The sequence below is a fragment of the Thermobia domestica genome, chromosome 2 (assembly GCF_964235325.1).
Source record: "Thermobia domestica chromosome 2, izTheDome1.hap1.1, whole genome shotgun sequence".
NCBI lineage: Eukaryota > Metazoa > Arthropoda > Insecta > Zygentoma > Lepismatidae > Thermobia > Thermobia domestica.
This window is the reverse complement of record NC_137455.1, coordinates 278547440-278571888: the sequence shown is the minus strand read 5'-3', so window position 1 is coordinate 278571888 and position 24449 is coordinate 278547440. Positions and strand designations below refer to the sequence as shown.

At 36.8% G+C, this 24449-nt stretch overlaps 1 protein-coding gene across 1 annotated transcript in view; it reads right to left on the bottom strand.

Annotated features, from left to right (window-relative positions):
* Window positions 1–19511: 19511 nt before the first annotated feature.
* Window positions 19512–24449, bottom strand: part of Rab11 (RAS oncogene family member Rab11) — a 58468-nt gene continuing 53530 nt past the window's right edge. Inside the window, exon 5 of the mRNA XM_081748757.1 lies at window positions 19512–21768. Coding sequence (XP_081604883.1) covers window positions 21632–21768 — 137 coding nt within the window. The 3' untranslated portion in view covers window positions 19512–21631. The remainder of the gene's footprint in view (window positions 21769–24449) is intronic.

The following is a 24449-nucleotide window of genomic DNA, read 5'->3' as shown; positions in this document are numbered from 1 at the left end:
CTGTACAAGAAAGGCGCACATGCTAGCCACTAGAACAGTGGGGAGGATTTATTCTATCAAATATCTATCAGAGCGTTATGTCCAAACGAGATTTCAATTCATTTACCCGAACTTCAAAATCACGATCGCTAACATCTCATTTTTCATTGCCTAAATACGAAGAGTATCAAAAGGGCCCAAAACCCTTGATGCTGAATCCTCGCTGCTACATCACTAGACATAGCTGGTGTTTCAATATACCTAGTTGTTCTCTACCTTTCCACATTGTGAAATTACGGAGTTCGCATGTTGCGCAGTTTCATACTGCCTCGGGTTTTCCTTCCAATGATATACATCTTTCAAATAGCTTGTAAACTTAATAATATTTGCCACCAACATATCCTAACTGTATATAAAGCTACATGAACTGGCATAAATTAAAGGGGTGCTTCCGGTTGACGTGGAAAGTTGAAATGATGAAGGGGGATGAAGAATTTTCCCATGTTATTTAAATGGGTCTTTTTTTTTTTTTTTTTTTTTACATATAATCTCATATTTTAGGAACTTGGAATTGGAATAAAAAATTGAAATTCGGTATGCTTGTACGTTTTCATTAGTATTACCTAAGTAAATAAGTAAAAATAAACAATTTCAAATTTAGAGTGCTTTTGTGGGGAACTGTAAAATCTTTCCCATGGTACGTATTTATATGGGACACCTTTTACACCCCAAAATTATACGGCAATTCTTGTAGGGCTACAATGATTAAATTTGACGTGATTGTAGTTTTTCGGAACTAACCGACAGAAAAATTGCCAAAATTGAATACTTTTAATTTTTAGGGCGTCTAAAGGGGAGATTAAGAAATTCCCCATGCTATTTAAACAGGCCTTTTTTGGACAAATAATCTCATATTTTAGGTACTTGAAATTGGAATACAAACGTGAAATTCGGTATGCTTCAACGTTTTCGTTAGTATTACCTAAGTAAGTCAGTAAAAATGAAAATATCCAAATTTAGAGTGGTTTTATGGGGACCAGAAAAACCTTTTCCATGTTATTTATATTGGACGTCTTCTAAACCCCGAAACGTTTAGGCACTTCCGGCAGGGTTAGAATGATGAAATTTGACATGATTGTAGCCTCCCGGGACTAACCAACAGGAAAATTGCTAAAATTGAATATTTTTAATTTTTAAGGAGTCTAAAGGAAGATGAAGAAATCACCATGTTATTTAAATAGGCGTTTTCCTGGAATACAAAATCTTATCTTTTAGATAGTTGAAATAGGAAAAGAAACTTGAAATTCGGGAATTGTAAGCTTAAGAGGTGTGAGGAAGTAGGACGAGCAAAGGCGAGGGTGTGGGGGCGAACCCCCGAAGGGCAAATTCAGGAAATATGAAGAGCAAAAGGCACGAAATTCACTGTTGATGAAAAGTCTGATACGTAAGAGATTCTCACACTGTTCACAGATAGAGACACGAAGTATCAAGAACATTTTTACATAACAACTGTGGTAACTATAATATAACTCTGGTACCAATATATTTACGAAATCGGTTACATTTTGTTGCTGGTCTCACATAAATTCGAAAACTTCATTAATTTTAAACATTCTTACCTCTACATTATCTTACTTATCAAATTAATTTCAATATCTATTTAATAGGAATGACTGCAATAAAGGAAAAATATTCACCGAAAAAAGACAAAATATTGGCTTTCCTTGTCTGGGTTTCCAACCACGAAATTTACGGCAGTATGTACGTGTCTTAGCCCACGATTTTAAAAGTTAACTGATTCACAGAACGTGCCTCATTAACTTGCTTAAATACTTATTACTAGCTTTCACTTATTTTACTCGCACACTGAGAAAAACTATGTGGTGTACGTAAAAACGTTTGTTACATGTCTAAATCCTGTAGTTGTTAGACTTAACGAACTGAAAAAGTATATTTGAACGTACTTTCCGTATAAGTGTTCCGAATAAACGCACTTTCCACACGAACGAAAAGACTGTATGTAGGCTGTCAGGATCTCAAATACAGATGGCCGTATGTAACTTATAGCTGACGTATGTAATGTACGGAAGACTGTTAGATATCAGACATTCTGCAACGACATTGTGTAACATCTAAGCGGGAAAGAGGGCAGTGCCTATGTAACATACGGATAACGTATGTTAAGTATAGCCAATACACCAGCGAGGAGGGCACCAACTCGACCACTCAGACGATTGACAACATTATCACTATGCACATGATGTGTTCTATAACGGAATCATTCCCGATTTCTGATGTAAGGACAGTTTTTTTTTTTTTTTTTTTTTTTTTTTTTTTTTTTTTTTTGCTAATGAAAAAATTTTCGTAGCAAATTCCTCAAATTTCATTTTCAAGCCTTTATAGTGTACCTTTATGGAGAGTTTCGCATCTTTATCTCATTAAGAAGTACCTAATGGCTATGGACAGTTTTTCGCTCATAAAAATTTCCATAGTACATTCCTTAAATTTGGAACCTTTATTTACACAGGTCATTACATAAGATAGGTACCATTATGCAGAGTTTCAAATCTCTATCCCATTTGGAAGCAGAGCTCCCTCGTGGCTAAGCGGTTGCGTACGCGCCTTTGGCGTGGGGGACCCGGGTTCAATTCCCGGCGGGAGCTCATGTGGTTCGGATTCCACGTTAATCAGTAGGTCCACGTCTCATATAGCCTCGCTGCTGAAAGGGACGCTAAACTAAAATCAACTCAACTCATTTGGAAGCACCTAATCAATGATGAGTGAGTAAATGAACCGATCTCTGTTTGAGTAAGGACAATTTTTCACCCATAGAAAATTCCATAGCACATTCCTTAAATTTAGGATATTTTTCATATTCAAGCCATTATAAGCTACCTTCGTGTAGACATTCACATCTTCATCTCATTGGGAAGTATCTAATGGCTACGGACAATTTTTCGTCTATAAAAAATTTCCCATAGCACATTCATCACATTTCGGACTTTTTCCATACTCAGACCATTATAAGATACCTTTATGCAGAGTTTCACGACTTATCTCATTGGAAATACAAAATCAATGTGATGAGCGAGTGAGTGAACTGATTTCTGCTTGACAAAGGACAGTTTTCACCCATAAAATTTTTCCATAGCACTTCCTTAAATTTCGGACATTTTCCATACTCAAGTCATTATAAAGTACCTTTATGCAGAGATTCATCCTTCTATCTCATTGGGAAGTACCTAATTAATGCTATGAATGAGTCAATCATTGAGTGAACCGATTTCTGCTTGGATACGGACAGTTTTCACCCATAAAAATTTCCTTAGTACATTATTTAAATTTCAAACCTTTTCCATACTCAAGTCATTATAAGGTACCAATACACAGACTTTTACGTCAACATTTCATAAACAAGTACTTAATCAATGTGACGAGTGAATGAATGAACTGATATCTGCTTGGCTAAAAATAGTTTTTCACCCATAAAAAATTCCCATTACACATTCCACACATTTAAGAGTTTTTTCACACTCAAGTCATTATAAGGTACCTTTATGCACAGCTTCACGTCATTATCATTGGAAACTAACAAATCAATGTGATGAGTGACTGAATGAACCGTGCTTTGCTAAGGACAGTTTTTCGCCCATGAAAAATTTCCAATAGCACATTCCTCACATTTCGGAATTTTTTTACACTTAAGCCATTATAAGGTACAGTACCTTTATGCAGAGTTTCACGTCTTTATCTCATTGGAAATTACCTAATTAGTTTGATGAGTGAGAAGACGAACATATTTATGTTTGGCTAAGGACAGTTTCTCGCCCATAAAAAAAAATCCCATAGCACATTAATCACATTTCGGACTTTTTCAGTACTCTTGTCATTATAGGGTGCTTCTATACAACGTTTCACGTCTATACCTCATTGAGAATTATCTAATCAATTTAATGATTGAGAGAATGAAACGATTTCTACTTGGCTAAGAACAGTTTTTCGTCAATAAAAAATTTCTTATAACACATGCCACACATTTCAGAATTTTTCTATGCTCAAGTCATTATAGGGTAACTCTATGCAAAGTTTCACGTTTCTATCTCATTGGGAAGTATCTAATCAATTTGATGAGGGAGAGAATGAACAGATTTGTGTTTGACTAAGGACAGTTTTTCGCCCATAAATAACTCCCATAGCACATTCCTCACATTTCGGACTTTTTCCATATTCAAGTCATTATAATGTACCTTTATGCAGAGTTTCAGGTTTCTATCTCATTGGGAAGTACCTAATCAATTTGATGAGTGAGTGAGTGAAACGATTTTTTTTCCTGGGTAAGGACAGTTTTTTGCCTATAAAAAATTTCCCATAGCACATTCCTCAGATTTCGGATTTTTTACATACTCAAATTGTTATAGGGTACTTTTATGCAAAGTTTCAGGTTTCTATCTCATTGGGAAGTACCTAATCAATTTGATGAGTGAGTGAGTGAAACGATTTTTTTCCTGGCTAAGGAGTTTTTTGCCTATAAAAAATTTCCCATAGCACATTCCTCAGATTTCGGATTTTTTACATACTCAAGTTATTGTAGGGTACTTTTATGCAAAGTTTCAGGTTTCTACCTCATTGGGAAGTACCTAATCAATTTGATGAGTGAGTGAGTGAAACGATTTTTTTTCTGGCTAAGGTCAGTTTTTTGCCCATAAAAAATTTCCCATAGGACATTCCTCAGATTTTGGACTTTTTCCATACTCAAATTGTTATAGAGTACCTTTATGCAAAGTTTCACGTTTCTATCTAATTGGGAAGTACCTAATCAATTTGATGAGTGAGTCAGTGAGTCAGTGAGCCTGAAAACTGCATATTTTGGGGGTCCAGTACTCAAATATGGTTGAAGGTAGGAATGTGAGATTTGGCATATGAGTACATCTGTGGGATATCTCCTTATATTCTAAATTTCATGTTTCTACCCTTAATAGAATCGTTTTTACAAAGCCTCGAAATCGGCGATTTTACCCAAAACTCTTGTTCGTGTATAATATGCTTACTTCAGTGCAGGCCAGTTTTCATTTGCTTCGCGGAACTTGGCTGCCATGCACTGCCGTGCATGTTGATATCTCAGATTTTGAGTACAGTTTCAAAAGTTCATTTCCGAAAACTGTAAAAGGCAGTGATTACTATGCTAATTATCACAAATTAAAAAATGCAACTTTTGAGTTGCATACACACAAACTACTAGGGAATGAAGACTATATACTAACAAAGAATACACTGGAAAATGAAATAACATGTTACAACAAAAATTAAAATAAGATGACAATCGATACAAATGTAGAGGATGAATATGACATGTCCGAACTTCGCCAAGTATGGTGGAAGAAATATTTGTTTACTTCTTCTTGGCCAACCGCTAAGAACATTTATAAATCCATATATGGCTTTGTTCTACGCAATTAGTACATTCAAATTCACAAACGATGACGAACTGAAAGGTACGAAGGTCAGTTGCAAGTAACAACCGTAGTCCTAATAATATATTTCAACTAAACAACGTTGAAAATGTGGGTAATTAGGTGGTAAGTAGAAATGACCAAAACTGAATAGTTTACATCGATCATTTCGAAGTACAGCTAGAAGATTAAACTTACAAGAAATGACAAAAATCAGTTAAATTTGAAGTTATACTGAGCATAGTTTGGGGAAGAAAGTGAGCATCCCCGGTGGGGATACTTCAGCTGACTTCTTTGGGGGGGGACAACATGTGATTGAGGGGGGAAATCCCCCTCATCCCCCCGATAATTCGCACCCTGGTCGGGACCATAATACGGCAAATTATGAATGCGTTACAATATTAATATTTTTGATAGATTGGATATTTTCAAATACCTAGGATCAATATTAACAGACGAAAATCCTATTCACGAACAAATTAAATGACTAAATACATGGAATTCGTGTTATTATTGGTTCAAAATCTCTTGTCGTCGCGAATTCTGTCGAGGAATTTGAAGCTTAAAATATATAAAACGATAATCATACCTGTTGTTCTGTATAGTTTCGAAACATTGTCGCTTACTCTGAGAGAAGAACATAGACTGAAAGTATTTGAGAACAAGATCCTGAGACGAATATTCGGACCCAAGAGCAACGGGAATGGCGGAAACTTCATAACGAGGAACTACGTAAATTATACGGCTTATCAAACATTGTTAGGGTCATCAAGTCTAGGACGCTTAGGTGGGCAGGACATATAGCCAGAATGGAAGAAAGTAGGAACGCTTTCAAAGTGTTAGCGGTAAGACCAATCGGAAAACGACCATTAGGAAGACCTAGGCGCAGATGGGAAGACAATATTAAGATGGATCTCGCAAAAATAGGAATACAAAGTAGAAACTGGATCCAGTTGGCTAAGGATAGAAGTCAGTCGAGAGCTTTTGTGAACGCGGCATTGAACCTCCGGGTTCCATAGGCTATAGAGTTAGTTAGCTTTACCTTACAAAGCATGAGTAGGTGCCTAGTTAATACTACAAATAGATTAAATGCGCATTTACTGAAAAGATGGGTTCTACTGACATTGGATAGTCTATATACTCTTCGTGTGCTAGGTCCTAGGGGAGAGGAGATAAGATTTCATATCAGGTTACGTCACGCAGTCGCACGCCTTCATTTTCATTAAAAATGGAAAAGCCAAGAGAAACAAATTTCATCTCACTTTCCCTTGTGGCAGTCGGACACAAATCATCACACTTACCTGCGAAAAGCAGTTTTCAAATCGGATTATTGGGAGAGCCTCCAGTTCCAATGTTAGGGGGGGATGTCTCTCCATTTCCCCGGAATTTGTGCCCGTACCTACAGCTGAGAAAACTTTTCAGCATGAGGAGAGGGGCATATCCTCCTCTGGCATTTATTGCAATTTGTACCCAAGTAGCGGAAGTGGCCGTGTAACGTGGGTTCCTGTCACCACGGCATGGCGCGTCCTCAGGTTGCGGATCGAGGAGAAGGCCTCTAGATATAGAGGTTAGCTGCGAATATACTGAATAAGCAGTCGCGGACAGACGACTAGGAGTGGTCCTCCAGCTTGGGGGTTTGGGTAAGGCTAACACCCTCATCCTGTAAAAAAAAGTACTTGTTCAGAAACATTCACAAAAGCCTCGGACAAGGACTGATAACTTGGCACGACATCAGCAAAAGAAAATGGACATGAGATTTGGAACATGGAATATTAGAAGTCTTTATAGGGTAGGCGCGTTAAAATCTGTAACGAGTGAGTTAGAGAAATACAGGATGGACTTAGTAGGAGTTCAGGAAGTTAGGTGGGAAGGAAATGGATCTGAGAATTCCGGAAATTTTACGTTCTTTTACGGGGAAGGAAATAAAAATCACCAGTTAGGAACAGGGTGTTTCGTTCACAAACGAATATTACCAGCAATTAAACGGGTTGAATTTGTTACTGACAGACTTTCTTTTATTACTCTTAAGGGACGGTGGTGTGATATTATTGTTTTAAATGTACATGCTCCAACTGAAGATAAGGGTGACGATATAAAAGATAGTTTTTACGAAGAAGTGGAACGGATATTTGACTAACTCCCGCGATACCATATGAAGATTCTATTAGGGGATTTCAATGCGAAGGTAGGACGAGAGGATGTTTTCAAACCGATTATAGGGAACGAAAGTTTGCATAAGGAAAGTAATGACAACGGTGTTAGACTCGTGAACTTTGCAACATCCAAAAACCTAATCGTGAAGAGTACAAAATTCCCACATCGCGACGTTCATAAATACACTTGGACATCACCAGACGGAAAAACACATAATCAAATGGATCACGTTTTAGTAGATAGAAGAAGACAATCTAGCATAATTGACGTCCGGTCGTTTAGAGGGGCTGATTGTGACACTGATCACTACCTGGTAGTAGCGATAATACGGGAGAGATTATCGTTGAATAAAGGTAATATTCAATGTCCGAAAACGGAGAGATTTAATTTAAAGAAATTAGAAGAGAGCCAGGTAAGAGAGGAATACCAGATTGAAGTATCGAATAGATTCGCGGTTTTAGAAGACTCAAAGTGCACTAGTGTTGAGGATACTTGGATTGAAATTAGAGATAGCATTAAAAGTTCAGCAATAGAAAAATTGGGACACGCGGAAATACGTAGGAACAAACCATGGTTCAACCAAGAATGCATTAAACTAGCAGAGAAGAGAAAACAGGCAAAATTGCAGTGGCTACAAAATCCGAATGGAACAACTACACAAAATTTCGCAGATATCAGGCGGGAAACTTCCAAAACTTTTAGAACAAAGAAACGGGATTTTTTGAAAGCTAAAATTAAGGAACTTGAAGATAATAGTAAAAATAAAAATGTATAAGGGGATCAGCGAATTTAAGAAAGGCTATCAACCTCGTGCTTATATATTAAAGAAATCTGACGGAACAGTTCTCACCGATACGGATAGCCTCTTAAATAGATGGAAAGATTTCTTTGACGATTTGCTGAACACGCAGCCAAAAACTAATGTGCGTGGAGAAAAGGAGATACACACCGCAGAACCGTATATTCCAGAACCCAATCGAATAGAAGTGGAAGCCGCTATAAAGAAATTGAAGAAACACAAATCTCCGGGTGTAGATGAAATTCCGGCTGAGTTAATTTTAGCTGGAGGCGAAAAATTGTGGAACAAGATACACAAACTCATTCTCCTTATCTGGAACAAGGAAGAATTGCCACAAGAGTGGAAAGAATCAATCATTGTTCCAATTCACAAGAAAGGCGACAAAACTGACTGTAATAATTATCGAGGGATTTCTCTTCTGTCAACATCCTATAAAATCCTTTCAAATATTCTGTTAGCAAGATTGACCCCATACGCAGATGAAATTATTGGAGATTATCAGTGCGGATTTGGACGAAATCGATCAACTATCGACCAAATATTTACCATTCGCCAAATACTCGAAAAGAAGTGGGAATACAATACCCCGGTACATCAACTATTTATTGATTTTAGAAAGGCTTACGACTCGGTTAGGAGAGAAACATTATACAACGTTCTTACAGAACTTGGAATACCGAGAAAGCTAATTAGATTAACACTTTGAGCGCCAGGGGTCAAAATCAGAATTTTCCTCTTGGGACCAACTACGTATTTCCTGTTTTTCCTTATTTGGCCGTGTGCATAAATTGTATGCACAAAAAGTTTTTACCTGTGGGCCATGTGCATATATTTTCTACACGATTCAGTGTACAGATTATAGGCTTGTGTAGAGATTTTCTATACAATTATCGTTGAAACAAGTGTACAAATATTTAGTACTGGCCCCTGGGAACAGCATATAGCAATAGACCAATAATTACTCAAAAGTTGGTACCACTGCAGGCAATCAAAGTTCATTGTCATTAGAAACTGAATTGTAGTGCATTTCAGTTAACATTACACTGTTGTGAGAAATACCTGCTCCGTGTAGTAATTCTTTTTCACCTCAATATGGCCAACGATGACACAGTAAGAGATATTTTAGAGAGAATGGAAAGTGATATGAGTGACTTGAGCGAAGATTTATTTACTAACATCAATAATTCAGATAATCCTCCTTTTTCACCACCCGAAACTGTGTATGATTCTTCTACGGTGATGAATATGAAGATACCCTTAAGGCATGCCGAAAAAGAAGACATAAGTCAGAGAATGGTGAATCGATATTTAGTGGCCATCAATTGAGTGATTCCGAAATAGACCCAGAGGAGACCGAATCTGGGACTAGTTGCACAAAAGAAATTGTGTGGTATCCAGTATTTGGAAACTTGCACGAGTTCGAATGTGATTTTGATGGTGGTGTGACGTGTGAGGTTATTGATATTTTGCAAGGTACAAAAGACGTGCTATAGTACTATGAGCTATTTGTTGATGACTCAGTATTGGACTTAACTGTAACTGAAACGAACAGATACGCAGATAAATATATTACTTCTGTCATTGAAAACGAAACGTCAACTGATCATGCAAGATTGTCCATGTGGTATGATACAGATAAGAGTGTTATACTCCAGTTTTTAGGTTTGATTTTGTGAATGGGGTTGGATGTAAAAATAAATATTAGGAAATATTTATCCAAAAGTCCACTATATGAAAACAATATTAGTAAGTGTATGCCTCGAAACCGGTTTGAACTACTTCTTAGTATGTTTCATTTCTCTGATAACGAATCAGTGGAAAACAAATCTAACCGAATGCATAAGATCAATCCCCTTGTTGCCATGTTGAATGAAAAATTCAAGACTGTGTACATACCGGAACAAAATGTATGTATTGATGAGACAATGGACCGTTTCGAGGAAGACTTAGTTTCAAGCAGTACATGCGAGGTAAGAGACAAATACGGGCTGAAATTATTCAAGCTTTGCGTCAAGGGTGGATCCACTTGGTACGTAAAGCTCTACAGAGGAAAGAAATCCAAATCATCAAAGCAAGCTATGCCAACTAAGATAGTAATGGAAATAATGAGTCCATTATTGAATGCCGGTAGAACGTTGTTCACAGACATTTTTTACAAAAATGTTGTTTTGACTAACAAACTCAATGACAATCAAACACATTTGATAAGAACCTTAGGAAGAAACGGATAGGTAATCCAAAACCTGTAGTTTCAGCAAAACTCCAAAAAGGTGAAATGATCACTCTGCAAAGCAATGTCAATGTGATCGTTGTGAAGTGGAGGGATAAGTGTGATGTTTTATTTGTTTATATCAAATACGTGCTAACCATGACAGAAGTTACATACAAGCACAACAAAAAAATACCATCTACGATTTTGGAATAGAATGAATCAAAAATCGAATATTGATGTATCCGACCAGATGGCTTCTTATGGAACAACAACCCAGAAGGGAGTGAAGACACAGTTCATTCAGATGCATGCGCGCCGACTACGTGGGTGCTCCGGGGCTCAGACACCCACACAAATAATCTTGTGGGTGCGCTGGACGCACAAGATTTTTAGTTTGGACCCGGCTATTGCGTTTATTTCAGCCTTTTTACCACAGAGCTAGGGCGAGCCCCAAATTACATTTATAGTACCGGTATATTTTACTTTATGACAGAACAATCCTTTATGAGATAAGGGCTATAAGATTTAACTAAAAATAAATCACATCAGATATAGAGACTTCCATGAAAACACATAACACGTCCTGGCATTGATATACATCCACATAATTTTGGAAAGTCGGCGCCGTTATTCCGATGGGCAACCTACTCGAAGAAAACACATTCTCCAAACATCAGGTAAGAAAAGACGTTATTCTACAGAATTCTACACACCAAGCTGTCTCAGCGCTATGGAAGAGCAGACGCAGCGAAGCACTAAGCAAGTTTTAACTGTGTGTTGCGGATGTTCAGAAGGCAAAGCGACTAGTCAAGATTGTTTTCTTTGAAAAACACATTGCAACTGAAAAATTGAAAGCAATGGTGATATTTCCTGCTAACTCTGAGATAAACTGTGACTTGTTCTTATATTTTCTTAAGAGAAAATCTTTGTTATCTCTTCGTTTATAAAAAATAAGATAGAATATTTAGAAAAATATATACTTTTTGAAATGTTATCTCCACACACTTTGTAATTTCGACCAGTATAAGAAGTTATTTAGCAAAACTTTTGAAATAAATTTATCGTAAGTTTCAATAACATGAAAATTTACTTCGCAATTTTATCCCAGGGGCCATGTGTATATAATTTATCCACACTCGTATTTTCGCAAAAAATCATCATAAACTATAGTAAAATGTATAGAACGACAACAAAATTAATATTTTTGAAGAAACAAAGAAGAAAAAAAACTGACTCGAAACAGGAAAAAATGAAATATATGCCTTGGCCTCCAGGAGAAAACCAAAGTGTGCATAAAATATATGCAATGGCCCCCAGGAACAGACCAAGTGTGCATAAAATATATGCACATGGCGCTTAAAGTGTTAATTAAGATATGTTTAAGTGAATCCCAAAGTAAAGTCCGGGTAGGAAAATTTTTGTCCACGAGCTTCCACGTCGAAAATGGCCTGAAACAAGGAGATGCGTTGTCGCCATTATTATTTAACTTTGTGCTGGAATACGCCATAAGGAAAATCAAAGATAGCAACCAGGGCCTAAAGTTGAACGGCATTCACCAGGTTATGGCATATGCTGATGATGTAAATTTAATAGGGGATGATAGGAGAACAGTAGAAATAAATGCAGAGATCTTATTAAACGCTTGCAGGGACATGGATTTAGAAGTAAATGCAGAGAAAACTAAATACATGGAAGTGCGTCGGGACTGTAATACGGCAAATTGTGGAGGCGTTAAAATATTAAATAATGCTTTTGATAAAGTGGATACTTTCAAATATTTAGGATCAATATTAACAGACGAAAATCATATTCACGAAGAAATTAAATGTCGACTAAAAGCAGGGAATTCGTGTTACTATTCGGTTCAAAATCTCGTCGTCGCGAATTCTGTCGAGGAATTTGAAGCTTAAAATATATAAAACGATAATCATGCCTGTTGTTCTGTATGGTTGTGAAACATGGTCGCTTACTCTGAGGGAAGAACATAGACTGAAAGTATTTGAGAACAGGATCCTGAGAAGAATATTCGGACCCAAGAGGAACGAGAATGGGGAATGGCGGAAGCTTCATAACGAGGAACTACATAGTTTATACGGTTTACCCAACATTGTTAGGGTCGTCAAGTCTAGGAGGCTTAGGTGGGCAGGTCATGTAGCTAGAATGGAAGAAAATAGAAACGCTTTCAAAGTCTTGACTGGTAGACCCATAGGAAAACGACCATTAGAAAGACCTAGGCGCAGATGGGAGGACAATATTAAGATGGATCTCGCAGAGATAGGAATACAAAGTAGAAACTGGATGCAATTAGCTAAGGATAGAAGTGAGTGGAGAGCTTTTGTGAACGCGGCACTGAACCTCCGGGTTCCATAGGCCATAGAGTTAGTTAGTTAGTTAGTAGCGGAAGTGGAATTAATACATATTGATGAGACTACGAAACGCACTACAGCACGAAGTTCAGTTTGAAATACTACAGAATACGATTCTTTTTTAAAAAATGGAAAAGCCAAGAGAAATCAATTTCATCTTACATTCCTTTGTGGCAGTCGGACACAAATCATCACACTTATCCCAAAAAGCACTTTTTAAGTCAGATTATTGGAGGGGACAGTCCCCCCAGGTCCAAGATTGGGGGACATGTCCCCTCGTCCCCCCGGGATTTGCGCCAGTTGTTGTGATACAGCAGCAGGTATTACTAATGGTAGTCAGATTTAGAGAATCAAAGTTAACCCATCGTGCTCAACGTTTGTTCGACTATTAGGAATCGAGAACTGCTGCATTTGATGCTGCAGGGATGTACTATGATTAAGTATAAATTGACGGAAAAATTAAATGCGTTTACCACAAGTAGCACACGTACAAAAAGATATGTGATATTGCATTTTAAGGGAAAACAATATAGATATCCACCTCGAAATTTGTTTATGTGGAATAAATGAATGTTCTCGTATGCAATAATAGTGGCATTAGCTGCAGAAAACTGCAACCTGATGATGTGTTTGATCATTTCAGATACGATAGCGTCAGTACACGATTCCATTTCTGCCATTTTTGATATACTTTGCTATTAAAATTGTTTACTTGCTGCTGAATGTACTAGTTTTCATCTGAGTTTATCTTCTCCAGTCTCAGTCCGTTTCAGACGTGTTGCAACTGCAGCATTTTTGGCAGTAAGGATTCTTTTTTCACGCCAAATATCAAACAACTCTCTCCGGGATACAGATATCGTATCTGAAATTATTAAACACTCAGATTGCAGTTTTCTGCAGCTAATGTCACTATTACTGCATACGAGAACATTCATTTATTGCACAAATTTCGAGGTGGATATCTTTATTGTTTTCCTTTAAAATGCAATATCACACACCTTTTTGTACGAATAGCAACTTCCGATGTTGTACGCGTGCAACTTGTGGTAAACACATTTAATTTTTCAGTCGATTTGTACTTCAATTATAGTACATCCCTGCAGCATCAAATGGAGCAGTTCTCGATTCCTAATAGTCAAACAAATGTTGAGGATGATGGGTTAACTTTGATCCTCTAAATCTGACCATTAGTAATACCTGCTGCTGTATCACAACCCGTCTTTTATACGTGCAAACCCATTTCCTTCCAGAACTTCATATTTTTCCTACTGTTGTTCCTGTCATCTGTGATTTGTTCATGACTTATTACGGGTACAATGGGTGAGATTCCAAGCAACTTGATTTTGGACTTTTGCAGAGCTAGATTGTGCATTTCGTCCAGTGTGCGGTGATCGTTATGGAGAAGTATTTGCGAGGATTTTCCCTTAAGTCTCCTGAATGTCAACATAGTTTTCTCAAAGTTGATCAAGAACTATCTAATAGAATAAGCTATATTTTGAACAGAAGCTGCACTTTATTATTCCCTATGCAATTTCGAACTCAATTGCAAAGAATCTTTGTATGAATTTCTGACACACTGATATGTCATTTTCATACGAATCTATCATATTCATTACTTCCTTACTACTGTCTGTGTACTCTACATTACATTAAAATATTGCTTATTAAATATAAGCTCTATTCATTACCAAATCCGTAAAAAACTTTTTAAGTGAAAATAAAATGTTTAGCAATGCCTTTTATGGTATTTCATAAAGAATTTTGTTTGTTCTACCAAAAAAAAAAAATCGCTGATACACTTTTTGTTCATGTCTAAATTGTCCCGAGGTGTCAAAGCTACAGAAGCTGTACGAGAGATTTCTGAAGTGTATGGCGAAGAAGCGATGCCTCTTAAGACAGCTCAAAATTAGTTAAAGCGATTCAATTACGGTAATTTCACCCTCAAAAATACATCGCACACGACGCCCCGTTCAGTTCGATGAGGAGCGACTGAAACAACTTATTCACAATGATCTACGCCAAACGACGAGGGAACTGGCAGATATAATGGAATGCTTTCACAGTACCATATAGTCACCTTCATTCGATTAGAAAGACTCAAATATTGACGAATTGAGCGCAATATTGGGTTCCGCATGCTTTGAACAACAAAAATCAACGAGTCACGATCTCCACCAGTTTGTCTGTCCGTCATCGGTCAACTTACAGAGAAGCAGCGATTCCTCGACCAAATTCTTACCGGCAACAAAAGATGGTGCCTGAACGTCAATATGAATCAGCGAAAAAAAATGGCTTAGCCCCGATAAACGGGCGACACCGCGAGCAAACAAACCAAGGCACTGAACAGCTTGTTGAAAGTTAGGGAAAGTTGAGAAAACAACTGAGAATACATTATTGATTGATTTCTTGTTCATTTCTTGTTTATTTTTGTGGAAACCAAAATGCCGAAATTTATGGGCCAACCCAATACATAATGAAGTTAATTTACTTCAACTTTCATGCAATTAACTTTAAAGAAAAATATACTTTATCTCATACCAAAAATTACCAGGAAGAAAATTTTCTATACAGAGGTCCGGAACTACACACCAGAAAGCTGCTTTACAAAGGCGGCTATATTTATAAAATTATTCATGTCTACGATTACTTTTTTCATTCTTTCCTAAGCGTATATTTTTCAAATCAAGACATTTTAGTGATTACAAGTACAGGATGGTCCAAAAGTGTGGAACACCCAAAAAAATCCAAGCCGTTCAGAATTGGGGGAAAAAAAGGTGATGTTTGCAGACGAGGGGGGGAATCTTTTGAAACATAATGGCACCATAGGCCGGCACTTGAACTTTTTTTTCAGGAATCCAGTGATGAAATGTTTTCGGTTCTACGACCAACCGTTGCGAAGTTTTAACCGATTTTCCTTTGTTTCAGGTGGCGTAACACTGAAAGGTACTAACAAGGAATGAACGGATAGAGATCGTGTTAATCTTAGGAGAGCGCGGCAGCAGACAGATCGCAGATTTTAACGCTCGTCACCCAGAACGGGAGACTATTTCCCATAGTGCAATTTAAGGAAACCAGGTCGGTGGAAAACAAACCAAAAGCAGACACGCCACGCACAGCGACGGACGAAGCGACATCCAATGCTGTGCTGTATTGCCATCATTTCGCAAAAAGTCCCACCCACAGTACTCGTCGCCTACCCCAAGAATGTGGTTTATCTCGTACGTCCATCCTGCGAATCGTATCTGTGCATAAGTGGCACTCATAAAAGATACAGCTATTCAAACATCTAACCGAGAATAATCCACACCACCGAGTCGAATTCTGTGGGGGCTGCGGAACAAATCAGACAATCCTCGATACGCATATAACGTGGTTCTCTAACGAGGCTGTTTTCTTTGGGGGGAGGGGGAGCAGGTGAACAAGCAAAATCACCGATATTGCTGTGAAAACAATCCATACTCGTACGACGATTCTCGAGTCGTTTGCTCTGACAAAGTGATGGTGGGGTACCCGTGTAGTGAGCTCATTCTTCATCGAGGGCAATTTAAATGCAATTACCTACAATCACGTGCTTGAGGAAAAGATCTTGCCGGGCGTCGCGTTAGAGGATGGCTCTTTCCCTTTGTTTTATACATGACGGGGCATCACCTCAATTTGGATTATGTGCTTGTGAGTATCTCGATAAGAAATTCCCACAGAGATGGATAGGCCGATGAGGACCTGTGGAAATGGCCATCGCGCTCCCCAGACCTCATTCCATTGGATTTCTTTTTGTGGGGCAACGTCAAATACGTTATGTATGGTACCAAGATCAGGGACATTAACCACCTTCAACGCAGGATTATTGACGCGTGTGCCAGCATTCTTCAGGACATGCTGGACAGGGTAATGGATGACTGGCAGCAGTAAATATATTTAACGATTGCTCAAGGAGGGACGGCACATTGAACAATTGCTGTGGCATTGGTCAGTGGGCCACAACACATTGCCCACAGTGTTATCTCCAGGTAAGTGCAGAAAATCTGTTAAACTTTATAACGATTGGTCGTAGAAACAAAAAGATTTCACCACTGGATTCCTGGAAAATTGTCACTCCTATTTGATGCATCACACGATAAGGTTCCCATTTTAAAAAAGTTCCAGACATTTCAAGATGGCGCCCGATGGTGTCATATGTCTCAAAAAAGATTTTCCCCCTCGTCTCACATTTTTTTCCCAATTCTGAACGGTTTGGAATATATTTGGATGTCTCCACACTTTTTAGCACTCTGTACTATGTGCAATCAGTGTTAGGACTGTGTGTATCACTTTTAGAAGACAAACAATGGATACAATATGCTACTTAACAGTGTACTTTCTATATAAACAATAGTAGTTGATATAAAAGCTATCAACTACTATTGGCAACGAACGACCTACTTTCTAGCGCCATAAAAATAGGTTTCTCCATATTTCCTCGAAAGCAACGCATAAAAATTTAGCTTTCAGACAATGCAGTTTGTTTAGTTGGATTCTGAGCATTACACAGAAATTGAAGTAAAAAAAGTACATTTTATTTTGGACTATCTCATTAACCATGCGTGTACGGTTTTCTTAATGTCTAATCAAAAACTTTCGCAGTATACACTCCAGTGTCAGATTCATCTTAATAGGTGGCGGCGTAGCTTTTGTACACCATAAACTTTAGATTTACAAAAAAAAAAAAAAAAAAAAAAGTTTTTCCTGAGAACTTGGCATGAGGAATTTGCACTCACCCATATTTTGTTTAGCTCAATAAGATCTCTCGAATGGTACATGGCTCATCCTTGAACATTTTTTTCGTTGAACTCTTAAATGTAGAATTTACTATTATACTTTATTTTTTGTGTAACAAGGTTGAACTGTATATTGCACTAGTACCTCCCAGGAACATTATTCACTAACCACGTTAGCACATCACTCAATTATGAACTGCGTTACCGTTACTTGTTTGAACATTATCTTCAAATCTACATGTTTATATCATCCTTTGTTCGTTTATTTGATTGTTGTTCCAAAATGTAATGAATTAATGTGGTTGTAAACTTGCACATCTCTCTTAGCATGAAAAGAATATATTCCTAAAATATAATCATGAAATTAATCAGCTTTACGTCTGTGCACATTCTTAACCTAATTAAGGTTCACAGAGGTGTTAATGAAAAGATCGATCAATGATTTTTTTTGGGGGGGGGGGGTGTTTTTACCTTCTAATCTGAGAATCCATGTGTCTTGTCTCTTATGGTTAACATGTGTCTAATGGATTTTCCCTTAAAAAATAAAAGTATTATCAATTCTTACTATTTCTAATCTCGTTGCGTTATTAAACAATTCCTTTTATTTTGTAAAAGAAGCCACATCACATTAAAGAATTTTTATGTTATTCTGATCCTAATAATAAATTTTCTGTAATAAGTTTTCCCACTTCTATTAGATTAACTGACTGGTACAAGTGAACAACCGGCTAAGTCGGGAAAAGTAAATTTTACCGGAGAGCAGTTCGGAAGTTCTCATGGTTCCTGTAATACGGAATACAGTTAGAACATGATTTCTTGGTGATGTATTAATACATCAAGAAATTGTGTTGATTTAACTATACTCCGCATTACAGGAACCATTAGAACTTTCGAACTGCTCTTCAGTAAAATTTAATTTTCCCGACTTTCAGCCAATTATTCTCCGAAGCTAGCTAATGATCTTCACGAGATGGATTTTCACGGAAGAAATGAGACTTCTTGAACTATTACTACCGAACTGTTGAAAGTAATTATGTTACACTAGTAACTATTTGAAATAGTGAAGTCCGACAATACAATATTTTCGACAAAATATATAGTATCTCACTTAATGCTGTAAAGCGCACACCTTCAGACATATGAAAGAAATACTCTACTTCAAGAAGCGAAAATTCTTAATCTAATCCCTCCATTAACAGTATTAAGATAACTTATTGATTCAACTTGTGTTCAAATAACCAGGTAGCACAATCATTGAAATTTCGCACTACATTCGTATTAATGTGTGTGCCCACACACAAAAAGAACTCGAAACAGCTCTTCTAATGCGAGCAGTTGGAACACTAAATTCACTTCCAAACATTATGCACTAAACAATTATTTCACATCCATGTTGCCCCAACATTAAGCTTTCTACTTTAACAGCTTCACGAGAATCATGCATGTAATTGTAGTATGGTAGTAACTTTTCGTCATTAACCATTAGCAACGTCATCGAGTCCACTATAAGCGGCATCCCAAAAAAAATGAACATGAATTTGGTGGATGTAATACGCAAAATACATATATATTACTTTCAGGAAATGTCTTCAACATTCAATAAAATTATTTTTAAAAAGCGTGAGACTTCTCGAAGAGCAATTGTTGAGTTTCTCTTACGTCACAATTTCCGTATTGAAAGCTGAATTTTAATATAACACTATGAACATTGTGAAAATATTCAACCTTTAAGTGTTCGACTAATCAGAAAAATGAATTTTCACTGAAGATATAGAACTCAATAAAACTACAATAAAATTATTGAGAACAATAACGACTTTATAGCTACAAATATTATAAATAACAAAGGCCCGCATTATAATATTGACTATATGAAATAAGAGGATGATACAGTATATGTTGCATATATATATCTATTTTATATATATCTTTGAATGCTTTGATAATAACAGATTTCACCAGAACATTCAAACAGTTTTCCATACAAAACCAGAAATTCAAACGAAATGTCTCATGTTTATATATTTTGAAACCAATCTCACAGCAAGTCGATACTCTGGAACAAAAAAATATATTAGGGATTAGGGAACAAAACATACAGCACTATAAAAATTATCACCACTTGAATTACAATCTCAATTATATATATATATTTATTCCTTGTTAAATAGTCGTGCAAAGTACTGGCTCACTTTACAAGCTTACATTGAAGGCAGTTGCAGCTAACAACCCATTCATACAGCTCTAGTATGATCATTATTGCGTGTCATGGGCTGAATTTCTGTACACTCACATTTCAATATTCTTCGATCATCGTTTTTTCCCCCAACTATTATAACTAATGGCACTTATTTCTGTACCCAGCTAATTAACACTGGGAATACAATTTAGAGCACATATATAAACACCCTGTGTAAAGCAACAATTTTGGGCTGCTAAAGCATTCAATATATATATATATGTATATACACATCCATATGTATATATGAGCCATAATGAAGCATCTGACCACAAAAATTACAAACTGATTAGTAACTCTCAATAAATAATGCGTTAAAAAGTGTTTTTTTTTTCTTCGATATGTATACAGAATTACAATTCCAAAATTGTTTTACACTTAACGATACTGCAATGTTGGACACAAGAACTGCCTTAATATTATCAAGGACTGTTATATTTTCCGTCTATGTTTTCTCGAAGAGACAATAATACATCTAATTACGCAGTCAGTTACATTTTTAAATTCTTTATTTACTCCGACGTTTCAAAACAATGTAACACACGAATTAACCACCAGTGCTAATGTATTTGACTTCTCTATTTCTTTTCTTGCTACTGACCCAGCCATAAACCCAAATAAATATAGTTACTCTATGAGCATATTCTGCCAACTAACCTGTTTCTTGCGTTAATGAGAAAAGAGAAATTTTAAATAGAATGAATTTATTTTGGCCATAAACTGTAATTACAACAGATTGATTTTTCTTTTGTCAGCATTAACATCTCAAACATTACAAAAAAATGGCTGAAATTCACATCACAAAGTAGAGTGAATGAAGAAAGCTCATATTTATGTTTTTAATGTATTTAGTGTGTATTTAGCTACTTTCTTGTTAATTTTAAACATCAGCTCTAAAAATTCTTAACTCAATGCCTATAAGTTAACTACAGCTCGCAACAATGTACAAGTCAGGCAACAATATCCCACAAGTGTCTAATGACAGCACCAGATTCATTCAAACGAACTACGAAAAATGCTTATGTGCATTTGCAACATAAACTTAAGAACAGTTAACATTATAATTATTTATGCAATTGACTGCAGAGCTCCAGAAGGAACTCGATGACGATGAACAAGTTTCACCAACTACTTCAACTATGGCGTTCTTCATTCTTCTTGTCTAACACTGCATTCATAAAAATTTGCATGTTCAGAAAATAACCCAATCGATATAGAACAGAAAAAGTTATACTTCTTTGAATATATATATTTACAATCTTGAAAAAAAGAAAACCTACACAAAAACTTCAAATATATTTTAAGTGGTGCATAAATAACTTAAAAATACCCAACAGGTTTTTACTTAGAGATAGCTTTTAAAAAATATACCCCCATTGCAACAGGAATGCAAAAGGATGTGTTTTACATAACACTATTACTTTAAGTGATGCAATGGTGTATAAGGACAATCAAAAAAACTGGTCATTTATTTTTAATTACTATCTTTTTTTCCTTTACAAGAATTCCAGTGGCAACTGTTAAGTAATCACTGATGTATTGTAGAATACGAAGAAGTTGCTGCTATTACTGTTTTCTTTTTAATTGTCACTTCATCAGTGAGTTTCAGCCACCAATTGTTTTTCACAAGAAAAAAAAATGTTAACATCAGTCCTCAGTCCCATTATTATTCTTCACTTTAAGGTTGACAGCATGTCTTTTTAGATGAACTACTTTCATCAGTTGGCTCCACGTGGATAGGCTTCATGTTGCCAGATGGTGTGTCTTCATCAGGACTGTCTGGTATCTGCTTTTGAGACACAATACGGTATATTTCTGTGGGTAAAAGAAAATTAATTTCAGATTAATTAAGGGTGCAATGATTCTAATTTTTACATAACCCAAAATACACAACGACAATTTGGAGTGATGAACAGGTTTTCAGTTTTATAGAACTGTCATACAACTATTGAGTAAAGAATACTTACAACATCTATGTCACAAATATTTTCGTTTCTTTCATATTTCAAATCAACTATGATAGGGGCAGGAAACAGTGTCAACCGATCAATGTTATCTATGTTTTCGTACTTCTTTTCCAAATTTTTTGTTTCCTATTATTATTTCTTACTTCCTTCAATTCTTTTATTTCTCAACTTGCAAAATTGAAGAGTAAGGGAAAAAAAGAAGGAATGTCACAAAACTGCATTTTCGAGAAAACGGCGTTTTAATAATGAAAACCGCGTAAAAAAGAATAGCGTTAGTCAAATCTTTTGCTCTTTTTACATGGACATTTCTACACCTACGCATACATGGCATACACAGTCAAATAGTACCAAGAGTCACCAACAGATAGGAAAAAGCACCCGATAAACCACATACATAGACATTTCTTGTTTTTCACCTTACCCTTCAATTACAGTTCTTCGTATGGGGAGAAAAAGTTTATAGAAAGTATGAAGGAGATACACTGTATACATTTTTTTTCTGATTCCAAAATACTTGATGTAAGTTCGGTTTTATTGGAGCTACTTATACCCTCGTTACCTTTACCTTTCCTATGGTAACATTTCGTAAAATAAATAAAATAAATAAATAATAAAAGATAACTTCCCTTTACGGATCGCATTCGCAAAATCCCATCTTATTTCAACGTAAGGTGCAAAAAACACTACTTGCACACAGTTTTGAGATTAAACGCCTAGTACGGAAGATCGTTTCACGTTCACGGTAACAAATTTCGTACACCAGAAGCAGCACGTGTTCACAGTAGAGAGCAAACCAGAGCTGGTAGTGCGAAAGTATTGTGTCTAGACTTGCAAAGATGGTATATGTGTGAGTGGTTACATGACACCGAAAAAAAATCCCAGTCTTCTGGGAGAGGTATAATAACTGTGCCCCTTCTGACATTTGTTATAGCCAGATCATTAAACAGTGTAAGACGAAAGACTTTCATGTATCAAAGGAGGACATCAACGAAGTGTTGAATCGCCAAAAAACGTGCAGCGTACCTATTGCTGGAATCGATCCAAGTGGACCTTGAACATATCAGAAGCCTAAGCGTCTCCCCTCTGTTGTATTGAAAGTGAGCTCCCTGGTGCGACGTGAAAACCCGATAACACAAAGATCAACTGCATAGGCAGTGCAATGTTCTCCCGTAACTAGAAATCGCATCATATGTCAAGACTTACAAATCGTGCAGAAGCAGAAGGCTCAAATTCATAAGCTGCGAGCTTCTCATATCCAGGAGAGGAAGATCAACAGCCGAAAGCTCTACGAACGCCATCTCCTGGAAGTATGTAATGTCACTGAATGAAGCATGGGTGTATGTCGGTATGTGGCAAAAAGCATCTACTATCATCCACGTAATTCCAGGTCGATCTGACTGGGTATGTGAATGTGATGAAAATTTTCCACGTGGGTTCACATTGACTGGTGGTTACTGCTACGACAGCAAACTTTCAATGCACAGAGTGGACAAAAAGGCTAAAAATCAATGTTGCCTATTACCAGAACATAATTTTAGAGACACTCGACAGACATGATATTCCTACTTTCTATAGCAGCAACACTATGATATTCCTAGTGTTGTCATCCACCAGGACAAGACATCCAGTCATACGGCAAGGTCCACGTAGACATACATGGATCGGATGACACGTGAACGGGCATTCAGGCGACATCCCCCCCCCCTTTAAAAAAAAAAAAAACGATGCCTCTTTCATGGAATTTTTGTGGATTTCCGTTATGAAAATGGACCTTCGGAAGCACACGTCCCCGTACAATTGAGAGTCTTTGGAATCATTGTCAGGAGGAATGGCATCGTTTGGACCACAATATTTTTCAACGCAGGTCTCCTGCAATGGAAACTCCGCTGTAGGACCACTACTGCAAGACAGGCGTATCACGTGGAACAATGACTGGTGGTGTCACAGTGAAGTGAGGTGAGTTCAAACTTCGTTACCATGGACGTGACACGAGCTTCTATAGTTTCGCAGATCTGGTTATGAGTGTCAGTGTATTTATTCCTTCGAATATAAATATTCCAGCATTGACTCTCCAATACAACCCGAAGTGTTGCAAACCCAGCATGAAGTTGTTTTCTAAATAGCACTACGCCAGATCATGTTCAACAAAAACTTACAATACCACATGTATTATGAAGTGTTGTAAACTAAGGACGTGTTCAGTGTTGCAAACATTGAAGCAACTAAATTTCGGAGGGTTCTAAGCAGTAATAATGCAAGTGACACGGACGGGGTAATGCTAATCTAAAGTACCCTAGTATCAGATACAACCGTCATAGTATGACGAATTTCGAAAATGGAAGAAAAAAATAAAACAAATTAAATTTTGACTTTCGTAAAAGTGTTTACATAAATATGACATCCAATTTCGGAGAAAATGAAAAAATGGCTAAATTCGATAAGTTGCTTAAAATGGCGTATTTATGACAACTTTAACAGTATTGAACACTGAAGTACTTTGGATGTGCATTGCTTTGTCCGTCTCACTTG